Source organism: Protopterus annectens, chromosome 13.part0 (assembly GCF_019279795.1).
Source record: "Protopterus annectens isolate FY-2018-M chromosome 13.part0, PAN1.0, whole genome shotgun sequence".
In the NCBI taxonomy this organism is placed as follows: Eukaryota; Metazoa; Chordata; order Ceratodontiformes; family Protopteridae; genus Protopterus; species Protopterus annectens.
Genome location: NC_056747.1, coordinates 216285248 through 216298111, shown reverse-complemented (window position 1 = coordinate 216298111; position 12864 = coordinate 216285248). Strand labels below are relative to the sequence as shown.

Sequence of the window (12864 nt, the reverse complement as noted above, 5' to 3'; positions counted from 1 at the left end):
TGAGGGATGGTGAACATTCCTGCTCAGCAGTTTTGGTGGTTGCCACATAGCCACAGCTACAGTTGTAAAAAAAAAAAAAATGCATCCCACACCATATGGTACCTAAATGGCTGTCTGTCTGGTGCAGCCATCCATAAGGATAGGAGTGCCATTTGGTATGATGGTTTTCAGTGTGCATTTTCTTTTATTTAGACTATGGTTTAATTGACTGAAAGAGTTTAACTTTGTTATTTTTTTTATTTGTTGTTTTAGATTTGTAATAATCCTAAATCTAGGCTTACTAAATGCAGTGAAATAAATGTAATGCTCCCCCTGTGACCCAGATGAGGCTGTTATTGGTTATCAAGGAATGAGAGAGTGATAGAATTAATGAATAATAATATAATTTCCATGATGTGATGGACTGGAATGGATTGACCCTGTTTTAATATTGCATCAAGAGTAGAAAAACAGAGTAAACTCTGTTCAATTATCTGATTATATAATTCTGTTATACACCGTATTTCCAGAAGTTTCTATAAGGATAGCAGATAAACTGGGATTTTTTGACATTATTCCTTGTCATTTTTTAGTTAAACCTTTGATGTCATTACTTATGAGGATTGCATCTCCTTTCCTGCTTATTTTTAATTACCGTCTGGGATTGTAACAGACCCAAAGAAAGTGATGAATAATTTACAGTAACATGACATCAATACCAAACAAGACCAGCCGTTAGTGAACACTGCATTATGCACAACCAAATACTGTTTATTACTGTGATCCCATTAGGACAATCATTAGTAAAAAATATTGGCTTTACCAGTCAAGAAAAGATGCCGTAATTTCAGCCAAATAAAATGTCACACTTCCCCAAATCATGTTTTTCATATCCCTGCGGTGAGTGATGTAGTCCCCTCATAATTCTACAGCTTAATTATTTTCATTCCAAGGCTGTGTACCCTCAAATGGAAAAAGGCATCTCCCATTCTGGATAATGTATGACCTTATAAAACAAATGAATGTTCAGGTTGTGATTGTCAACTTGTTTCCGTCGTGAAGAAAATCAGTGGTCCGATGGTTGACTTCATAGATGGAAGACCGTATATTAGCCTGGCAGCCAGTAATTAGAGTGCACATCTGTGAAGCCTAGTTTGTCATACCTTGCTAACTAATGCAGTGTACCCTCACTTGCACCCATAGCATGAACCACCTGTTTTGGTAATTTGTCATGATTCCCCTGCATTCCTTGCCACACTTCTGTAAATTCTAGTTTGGAGCATATCATTAGGCAATCTGTTTTAGTACTCCAAAGCACACCTTTCTACTTCTCTGAAATCCATCTTGAACCACCTTTTTAGGCAATATGCAGTGTATTCCTATCTCATCGCTGCTTTTTTTGAAGTGTGGTGTAGACCCCTTCTCTAGCAAAGCTGTTGTGCTCCTTTACACAACACTATGCAGCCACAAGCTTGGTACAAACTGCTGCTTTAGGTCACATGTGATGGCCACTATAATGTCTATGTGATAGTAGTGTCTGCTCTATCTCCCTTTCCTTAATTTGTGTTCCGTTCACTGCTGGGATAGTTAGTGCATCCTTAAACTGACTTCTTGCTTAACTGGAATCTAAACTAGAATCAGTGCCTGCATGGGCAGGATTTTCAACAAGGTACAAAAACATAGTGTGAGTCTGAACACATGAATTGATTATTTTGAACTCATTGCTCACAAATGGCACAGATATTAATATTACAGTGTAGAATTAAGAGCATTTTCTTTACAATTTTGGGCTTGAATGATTCCATTGATATGCAGCTAAATCCAAGCGGCATTACACTGTGTGTCTTCCAGTCAAAGACAACTTAAAATTTTTGCTAGACAGCTGAAATAATTTTACTGTAGATTTGTGAAGTAGTCTGGGGAAAATTGCACAAAAATGCCAGGAGCCTGCTTTCTTCGAGGTCCTTAGGTGCTATAAGACTATAAATGATCTGGTGCCTTTTAGAGTTTAGCATCAATGGATACTGTATTTCAGCTAAGAACTCCACAATGCTTGAAATCGTGCAAATAATGCAGCTGCACTTCTTATTCTCCATTGTGGCCAAGACTGCTGCACTCTGGGCACCATTTTAGTACCATGCCTCCCTCTCCACTGGTGTTTATCTGGGTGACCAAGTTAACTCCTCTCTTACTCATCTTCCTCTAAATTGCTGTAGAAGTACATAAGCAGTTTTCCTGGTTGCACGGACATGTAAATAAGAACGCATCTTGTTGCATGACATGTTCTGTCTCAGGCAACAGCTGGTCTGACTTACTTCCTCTTACAGGGGAGTACATCAGATAACTAGTTACCTCTGCTTTCAAAGAATAAGATCTTATCACAAGATTTCTGGACAAAGCCAAAAATAATGGGGGAACAAATGCCCCAAATCAGGGGCAGACTTTAAATATTGCATTACTGTGTATTGCCTGAAGGATGTGAAGTCTGAAACTCAGGTGTCTGTCATTATTTAATTGCTTCAGTCCTCAGTGATTTGCCAGAAAAGCATAAATTGTATGAATAACAGACCAAAAATAGAGGCAAAAATCTGGGCATTCTGCAAACTTCAAGGCAGTTAAGAGGAATGTGTGTGTCTGCCACTGAAGTGACAATCTTTCCCCTTCAGTCTGGCCTCAGAAAAGTATAACAGGAGACTATTCAGAGTGTAGCTCAATGAAATCTCGGGCAGCAACTTAGCTGTTAACCAATTGGTACGTCCTCCTGCACAACATAATTTGTGTGCCACAGATATATCAAGAATTCATCATTTCAGTTCAATAAAAGCCTTGAGTATACTCAGTCTCACAATCAGAAATATAGAAAATGAACAGCCTTGTTCTCCATTAGGTACTGACATGTTAACTGCCCCCCCCACCCCACCCCCACACACACACAAATGCTGCTCTGTAATTGTATCTTCATAGTCGTTCCATGTTTCTAGAAAATAATTCATACCTTCAGCCTCCATTTCCCTGTTACAATCCTATTTTCATATATATAGTTGTCATATGGATATTTATTTAAAAAGTGTCTATAGGTGCGTGTGTCTGTGTGTTGGGGGGGCAGATAATACTGTTGAAGCAGGGTTTTATTTAATAACATCCTTTTTAGATACCACCACCAAAACCACTGCTACTTCCTACTCAGGTGCATATAATGCTTTACTGTGCTTTTATGTTGATTTATGCGGTGTCTTCAAACTATCCTTGAGGCTCCCCTATTCACCATTTCTAGTTTCCCATATCCTTTTAATGATATGTCTGAATGCAGCAGTCCAGGTAAAAAAGAAAAGTGATTTGCTGTGCAGAATGACCGCTTGAATTTTGAATATGCTCCCAACTCTACGACTCTGGTGCACACTGAAGTCTTTAGTATAATCTTGATAGTTTGTATTTATTTATTTTATTTTGCAAAATGTTTTGATTTTGTTTTGTCTGTTTTGCTGACTATAGTGTCATGGGCCCATATAGCTCTGTACACATACATTATCGATGAACATATTTTTCTCTGGTGACGTTTTACTACTTATTGAGATGAAAGTGCTGAAATAAAGTGGAGTTTGCTATTTCTAGCAAGTGTTTTTCAGTATTCTTATTTGACTCTGAAGTCCATTAGCATTGATTTTCAGGTTATAGCATTCAGTCACTAGATATTGTGATTGATTGGGCACAGAATCAAAATATAGAACTAGAGTTTTTTTTTTTTTTTAGTGCTAACTATAGACAGAATGAATGAGAGGATTTACAATTACTAATTTCTTTGCCCTATATCAATAAAGCATAAAAAGCTGAATATTCATTTAAGAATTTTTCAATTTTTTCTGACTTGTGTGTTTAGTTGGATAACACATGACTGGCATACATCTTCAGAGTACCAAGCAATCATAGTTTTGTGTGCATGGATTTATAAAATATGGCAAATAATAATTTGTACCTATAAGTAAGGATAATACTGCAGAATGACTACAAAAAACAAAAAAGGGAAGTTCATCTGTGCAGTAATAAATGATAGGATGTTTGTTGATCATCTATTACTGCCCACCCAGCTTGTAAAGCAGTGACTCACAGAGCCTGTCTGTATTTTACAGTATGGATGTTTGATTATATCTCTTCAGTGCATGCCCTGATATGCGTTATTGCTTACTTGATAGTAAGAGCAATAGTTTGTTGCAACATCTGTAGCCATGAATGTTGGAAACTGCGAAACACAGCTATGACTTTTATTTTTAAATAAAGCCACTTACATTTTATTAGGATACAATTAGAGAATCCACAAACTTGGCACGTCCACAGTGCATGTTGGTCTAGGTTTGAACCGTGCTATAATAACTAAATCATAAAACAACAGGCCAAACATTGCACGACATTTTAGCAGCATTGTGTTCTCTTGATTTCTTCTAAGACATGACAGTTTTACCCTGCATTGGAGTAAATCAGACAAGAATTTGACAACAAACTTCTTATTCCTGGAAACTGTCTTCTAAGATTTGATTTGGTTCACAGTCTGGACTATTCAGTGTGTCAGAATATGGTTGCTGCTTTATTATAAGAAACAAATCTCATAGATTTAATGCGGCTTGTAGCTGTGACTTTTCAATATTTTAGTTTTCAGAGAGTTACATTACACATCATCCCAAAGGATCCCAGAAAAGGTAATCACTTTGACTGTATTTTAAAGGGAACAGTGTATGTTATGCAATGCTTTTGCTGATGCACACCGTGTAGCTCGATCAGCTGAAAAGTTCTGTTTCAAAAGTGCAAAAATGCTTACAAAACTTAAAAAAAAAAAAAAAAAAAGACAAGAAAAAGTTAAAAATGCTAAAAATCTTCTGCCAGTTCAGGTAAGGGACTTTGGAATATGCATTGTACAGATTCAAAGCTGTGATGCTCTTGTTTTGACTGGTGTAATGTCAACATACTCCTCCTCTGTATGTGGCTAGTGAATCAGAAGAACTGGCTTTGGTAATAAATAGGCATTCAACTACAGGTCCATTGGTAATCTAATGATGAAAACACTATCAAGGCTTACAATCAAATTTTTTGCACATAATTTCCAGGGAATAGACCTTCTTTTCCACGTAGCCTGCCTTTCCACCATCCCGATGCATCTGGAACAAAAAGAGAAACAGGCATGCAAATTCAGTGGTAGTAATTTATTTAAGGATTGAAAAGAGCTGCAGTTTTTATTTGATTCTTTGCTCATAAACTAAAGGCCATGTTTTATGCCCTGTATATTTAATATGTAAGAAGCAGCATGTGTGTTCAAAAGACTAGGATTTGACCATGTATTTTTATATTTATAAAGCAAAGTAAAGATGGGATGTAATTACCAGTTATGTTCTTATTTAATCAGTTGATCTCTGAGAGGACCCTCTTTGATACATCCTTGGTTGGATTCTTCTTCGCCACTAATCAGGTTTCAGAAAAAAGCTTGGAAGACCCAACTTGTAGGGACACTCACATGCCTGTTTTGGGTCTGCTTTGTAGTAACAACACCAAACTTACCAGTGTTTGACCTACCAACCACTCTATCGTGGTGTACCATTTGAGTTCCACAGTATACATGCAGAAAGATACAACGTCCGAACTTGGCCTCTACTTATATTATCTCAAAAGTCATACCAAGTCTGAGAAAAGTAAAATGTATTTATTCAATTTTCCCTGAGTCAGGAATTTGGGGGAAGAACAAACAACAGGAAGTAGAGGGGAAGTTGGCCACTGCAAAATAAATAAATAAAACCCAACAAGGATACAATTATTTAAATACATCTTATTTTTCCACCATCTGTTGGTGCGATAGTACATGGTAGATCGGGTATAATCTATTTGACTTTGATTCTATCAGCAAGACCCCTTGTTTTGAAACATCCCGTGATATAACATGTCTGATATATAAGCACGTTCAGCCATTGATCTTACATCTCTGTTACCAGTGAGCACGTTCATTGTCAATCAGGAAGTAATATTTAGCACCTGTATTATTATCCAGGTAATATACAACAGCCAAGGCTGATGGAGAAACAGACTTTTGCAGGGGATGGAGGGGAGGGTATTATTGAGCCTTTAAGCAGGACCCTTGTTTTAATCGTCTGGACTTTGCCTTCAGTTGGTCTGTTTGGATCATTGGATTACTCCAGCAAATAAAATTATAAGTAGGATTCTCCTCAAATGATCTTTGGCTGGGCTGAATTTAAAGGAGTAATCACTATTCTGCAAAGAACCAGAAGAGCACAAAGGTACATAGCTCAATTTGAGTCCTGATGCACTGTTTTCTTATCTCATTACTTCCTAGAAAAGTATAGTCATCAGAAAAGCAGAGTTCCTGTATATCCTGTAAGAGTATACTTGTCTTTACAGTAGACTTGCATGTACTCCTGAAGTCAGTATACCCATGACTGTTTTTAAAGTCTAATTTGCTGAAGTCCTATAAAGGTACAAACATAAAACTAAACAAATTGAACTGAATTGCAAAACAGTAAAACCATCAAAAACAAAAGAAAATGCAGAAGCCTACTAGCTCCACGTACGAATTTGTATTGAAAAAGATGAGCACTTTTGTCCATGTGTTTACTATAGACTTCTTCAGATAAAAAAAAAATGCTTTTACCCCTAATAGGAAAAATAAAAACAAAGGAGGTAATCAACTACTTAGGTATTACTTTTTCAACAAACAACGAAGATTTCTACTCAAATAATATAACCCAAAAATGGCAGAATATCATTTTAGACCTTAGATGGAAAAATCTAAAACTACCTTTCCTGGCTAAAGTTTCAATAATTAAAATGGATGTATTACCCAGATTACTCTATATATTCATTAATACTCAAACATACCAAATAATTTTTTTAGACAAATTCACACTTTGTTCACAAAATTTATATGGGATCCTAAAAACACCAGAATCTCATATACTAAACTTTCGATCCCAAAAAATAAAGGGGGCTTAGACCTTCCCGACTCTGAGATTTATTACCTAATCACGAATGCCAATAGAATTCTGCATATAGCGGAACACAACACAAAAAACAAAGATTGGTCCTCGACGTGGATAATAATATACCAAAAACATATCAAAAGCCTGGATATTAACCCCAAATCCTTACCCTTTCTAAATACTACTGTAAAGAAACCGTGCAGTATACTAGAACCCCTTAAACATTCTATCTTACTAACCCAAAAACTCTTTAAACATTTAAATTTGACACAAGCTATGATGATGTTACAACCTTTGCATAAAAATCCCAACCTTAAAATAAACCATCAGACCCTAAACCTGAATCCTTTTCCTAGATTAATTAATATAACCATCCAAGATATATACCCACTTCTAAACGGTTCCATTCAAGAAACGAGGAATCAACTGAACCTTCCCAAATCCTATCTAGTAATTCTAAGACAAATTAAAGAATTATGTTCTAGCTATCTACAAAACTACAACATATCCAACAATGATTTATTAACTTGTAATTCCCTATGGAAGACCATCCTCTCAAATAAAAAATATATCACTAATTCATATAAATTAATCAAAGTCATTAAATTCCAAAAAGACATACTTGTTTCAGACTATTGGAAAAAGAATAATCCATCCATCGATAAAGTTCAACTAATTCAAGCAATTAACTTAACAAATAAATCCATACCCCTTAAAAAACTGGCTTTCACCCAACTCATGATTTATAACAATGCATATTTCACCCCTTCTATTTTACATAAATTTAACTCTAGGAAATCCCCTCTTTGTCCACACTGTAAAATTCTATCGGCTGATATACTCCATCTATTCTGGAGCTGTAAATGTGTATTTAAACTTTGGAACTCCCTTAAATTTCAATTACAAAAAATGGGCTATCAATCATCCACACTCACCTGGGAATTTACTCTCTTACATATTATACCAAATAATATCCCTAAAACACAAGCAATTGCTATGATTAATCTTTTTCTCCTAATAAAACTCTATATAGCAACCAATTGGCTTAACCTAACTAACATCTCCTGGGAGAATTTTAGATTAATGGCAAACAAGCATCTCTTAGCCCAAAAGATACTAATTGACAAAGGGAACAAAAATATCAAACACAGGAAATTATGAAAACAAACCTTTAATATCATTCTGGCCTAGTCCATTACAATATAACAAAATTAGCTACATATAAAAGGTTCCATCTATATCCGCGGTGGTGGTGCTGCGGTAGCGTTGTCGCCTCACAGTAAGATGCTGTCCGGTTCGATTCTCAGCTAGAGCGTCTTCTGCGTGGAGACATGCATGAATGGGCGTACCTTTGTTGAAGGTTGTGCATCAGGGCTGATAACTCGGCATGTAAAAATCAACTACCAATCATTAGCGGACCGGAGTTCCGCTGTGGCGACTCCTATCCGGGAAAAGCCAAAAGACACAACAATTAACCTATATCTATAGCCCACAAAACTCTTCTTACTTTTCTTCTCCCTCCTTTTTATAATATATGTTTTTAATCACAATAACTCTCACTGAACTATAACAATTTCCTTCTTGGGTATTGAAAGCATCTATGTATATAGTGTAAATAGTATTGTTTTACTAATGCTGTATTACCAATAATGTATAATAACTTCTCTTTCTGAAGTGGTGTTACCTCTACTTATTATACTATGTTTATCACCTTATATCAATGAAAACAATAAATAAAGAATTTTGGGGAAAAAAAACAGTTCTCTCATCACCAACTTTTAAATATTTAAGACAACACCGCCATCTAGTTGTTAAATAGCTACATTACATGTAATAACCAAATAATGTAAAAGTATGTTTTACATAATATTCTCTCTAAAATTCCATAAACTGCAATAAACAATAACATAATAATGTTGTAAAATAGTACATTCATTAAGAAAATAAAAACCTAAATCATGGACCTTTTGTTTACTAATATACGTGTAATGCAAATTCTGTCATTAATGCCTGGCAGATAAGTTGCATTCAAAAGTACCTGCCAATATAGTTCTTGTCTCTCTACAAAGGAATCCTAATTGCCTCCCCTTTTGATATGAAAAACAAAAACGTTTTGAATTTTTCACATGACCTAGAATGCTTGTATAAGGCGTTGATCTTGTCCTTCTTTCTAATTATGTAATCACATTGATAAATTCAATGTTTAAATGCATTTATCGTATTTCCTGTATAGAAAGATGGGCAGGTACCATACTGGGCTAAATAAACCACCCCAGAGGTGTTGCAATTACATTTCCCATTTGGGTAAATGGATCTTGGGTAGTTACCCACTGTAATAATAGAACCTTCATATATTCCTCTCAAGCTGAAGATTCTGAGGAAGGTGTTGGTTCAGCTTTCCCTCCAGAAGATCTGTCTTTTTTGCTCAGACTTTATTTCAGTGAAGAAAAATTAAATTACTATTCCCTAACAAAAATGTGATTTCTTACAGTTGGATAGTCCACACCCTGCAGTGGTCCTTCCTGTTTTTTCTGCTCTCAAGGATGTTTTTTTGACAGTTTGGATTTTACCTGACAGTTGACCCCTGCTCCTAATAAGTCTGATAGGGTTATATAAGGAACCTCAGCCTCACAAATATCTGTTTTTAAACTCTAAAGCAGATGCTGCACTGATTTCCTTATCTAAAACAGCTTCTGCTGAATATACTGCAAATGCTAATCCCATTCTGTCTGACAATGGTGGGATGGCTTTTGACATATTTTGTAAGAAGGTGTTTTCTTCTATTTCCACTTTAACATTTGGAATTTTAAACTGCCACACTCATGTTCAAGTTTTTGCTTCTGTTTTAACTGTTAACCTTCCTTCATTTGAAGGGAAACATTCTTTGAATGCTTCTATTTTATCTTCTCACAAAATCAAACATTCTTTAAACTGTTCTTTTGAGACTGATATCTCCAGAGCTGCATCTAGTTCAGTTAGGAGAACATTTTCTTGGCCACATTGTCAAAATTTATAAGACTGAGGTTTTAAAATTCTCCCCTGATCTTCAAAGTTTTTTTGCCTTTTTGCAGTTGAGTTACTTAAGAGATTTGATAAGGGGAATTCAGGGAGTGACAAAAATCTTTAAACTTTCCCTTTTTAAATCAAATAAGAACTTGCCTTCCACTCTGGTTTCCTTTTTCAAAAAGCAATTTAAGCAGCAAGGTACCCTCTAACAAGATAAAAAAAAATAAAACAATGGCAAGAAGACCCCAAAAAGAAAGGGGAAGCTTTTCAATCCAAAGGACAGTAGAAAAAGTCAAATTATACCATGACCCCCCCATTAATATTCCAAAACGTGCATGCTGATTGGTCAGCGTGCACGTTGTAAATCGACTTGTACTAATGGAAAAAGGTCTGGTCGCCCGGACTTTTTCCATTAGTATAAGTCTTTTTTAAAACACTGTCTCGCTATGTTAAAGGAGTTTAACATAGCGACACAGGTTTAAAAAAAGCAACGGAGATCTCCGTTGCTTTTTTTAAAGCTGTCTCGCTATGTTAAACTCCTTTAACATAACGACACAGTGTGTAAAAAGCAATGGAGATCTTGCTTTCTCCGTTGCTTTTTTTTAAACCTGTCTCGCTATGTTAAATGGGTTTAACATAGCGAGACAGCTTTAAAATAAGCAACAGAGATTCTCTGTTGCTTTTTTAAAGCTGTCTCGCTATGTTAAACCCATTTAACATAGCGAAACAGTAAAAAGCAATGGAGATCTTGCTTTCTCCATTGCTTTTGCCCACAGCTCTGATGTACTGCGTAGGCATGCGCAGTACATCAGAACTTCCGGGAAATACCAGACAGCTGTGGAAGGGCAGCAAGGAGGCATTATGCAACGCCATTATTTAAGAAAAGTAATTATTTTTTTTCTTAAATAATGTCATTGTATAATAGCAATAACCCACGCCTGGGTGTGGATATTGCTGGATTTACCCACGGTTGGCTTTGTTTGGTCCCTCGGGACCAAACCACGCCAACCATGGGTAAATCCAGCATTACCCACACCCAGGCGTGGGTTATTGCTATATTAACTACTGACCTCTCCAGGCTCTAAACTCCCACCCTGGCAATCTCTCTCAATCTATGTTCTTCTTTGGCACCAGATTATTTCAGACAAATGGGTTCTGAAAGTCATTCACCTTGGGTGCAGCTGGCAATGGGAATCCCTTACCTCCATTTCAAGGGATTCATCTTTGCCCGGTAAACCAGATATCCCTGGTTCCTCCAGTATCGGAACAGATGCTATCTCAGGGTGCCACAGAACCACTGCCTTGCAGATGGGAAAAAAATTTTAAGTTTTTTTTTCAGTACAAGGAATGAGGGAACTTGAATAACTATGGTAATCATCTCCTTTGTCAATCTTTTTATTAACGCCCAAAAGTTTTAAAATGTTGTCCTTTCAAACCCTATTAACTCTTATACCCTTACTAACTTTCATGATTCATCATAAAGCTAAACTTAAAAGATGCCCTCCATCACATTCCCACTGACAAATACTTTGGATGTTTCTCAAGATTTTCTGTATCTGGATTGCACTATCAGTTCTCTGTCTTTTTCTATACTGCTACTGCTCCAGTGTTATTTACAAATTATCTAGCTCATGTAATTGCTCATGTCAGACTTTGGGGGCATTCACATTTTTTTCTATATTTTGATTGATTGTCTTATATTAGCATAGTCTTTTATCCAGTTGTCCAGAGTCCTGAATGCATGTTCAGAAACTCCTACTCTGCCTGAGATTTCAAGTGAACTTACAAATATCTTCTCTCATCCCTTTTCACAGTTTAGGTTCCTTGAGATGTCTGCCAGAGTCTGCCTGGAGAAGAGCTTTTATTCCTTCAGACAAAATAGATATGTTCCAAAAGATCTTCCCGAAAGTTTCCAATCCAGTATTGTCCAGGTGTCATCTGAGAGAAATTCAGATGTGTCTCAGGTCAGGCTGGGCTAAGATCAGCACCCTCTCTGTTTTCAAATCCCAGTTCTGGTGTTTGTAAGGAGGAAGATTATGTACTGGGTAGACCAGTTCCCTCAAAAGTCCAGGTCTCCCCTTTTCCTTCTTCCTTCTCTTCAGTCTGTCATAAGAGATGCTTCAGACTTTGTATGGGGGGGGGGGGGATCAAAAAGAGTAAAAGTGCCAGGCCTGCGGAACAAACAGAACAGACAAAAGCACAAAAATGTCAAAGACACAATGGCAGTAATGAAGCCTTTGACAGCCTTTAAACCATCTCTGATTTCCAGGACCTCTATAAGTTATTACAGACAATACCACAATGATGTGGTACATAAACAAGGTGTACCGCATCTTACCTCTTTAAAGACTTGGTATGATAGTCTTGTAGGTAGCATCACTGCTCAATTGACTCTTCAAACTTCATAAATTCTATCAGAGCAAAACATTGTCCCAGACATGAGCAGGATCATGACAGACCTTTACAAACTGAAGCCACATCCAGTGCTCTTCCAGGAGTGATCCAAACTGTGAGGAGTACCTTTAAAAACGATGGTTAAAGAAATTCTACTCTAGGATTACTTGCAAACAGCCCTGGAAGATGGATGCCTTCTTATTCCCATGGTTGGGAATGTACCTCTGTTTTTCCACCGATTTTCCATGATTATTCAAAAGATACAAAAGGACTCCAAATAGATTGTGGTAATGACTCACTTTTGATCCAAGCAGTAGTAGTTCTACCTAAGCAGCTCCACAGACTGGAGTTAATCTCACAACAGATGGGTTGTTTGATACACCATAACCTGAAATATTTTCATTTGACTGTCTGGGTGATAGAACATACCTCTCAGCAACTTTTTTTTTCTGAGAAAGTGAAGCAGGTACTGAAAGAGGCTAAAAAGTGGAAAAGATTTTCAAGTTGGTGC

The 12864-nt window shown here is 36.6% G+C and overlaps 1 protein-coding gene across 1 annotated transcript in view; it reads right to left on the bottom strand.

Annotated features, from left to right (window-relative positions):
* Window positions 1–4207: 4207 nt before the first annotated feature.
* MYO1F (myosin IF) overlaps window positions 4208–12864 on the bottom strand; it is a 1136901-nt gene continuing 1128244 nt past the window's right edge. Inside the window, exon 28 of the mRNA XM_044053742.1 lies at window positions 4208–5126. Coding sequence (XP_043909677.1) covers window positions 5050–5126 — 77 coding nt within the window. The 3' untranslated portion in view covers window positions 4208–5049. The remainder of the gene's footprint in view (window positions 5127–12864) is intronic.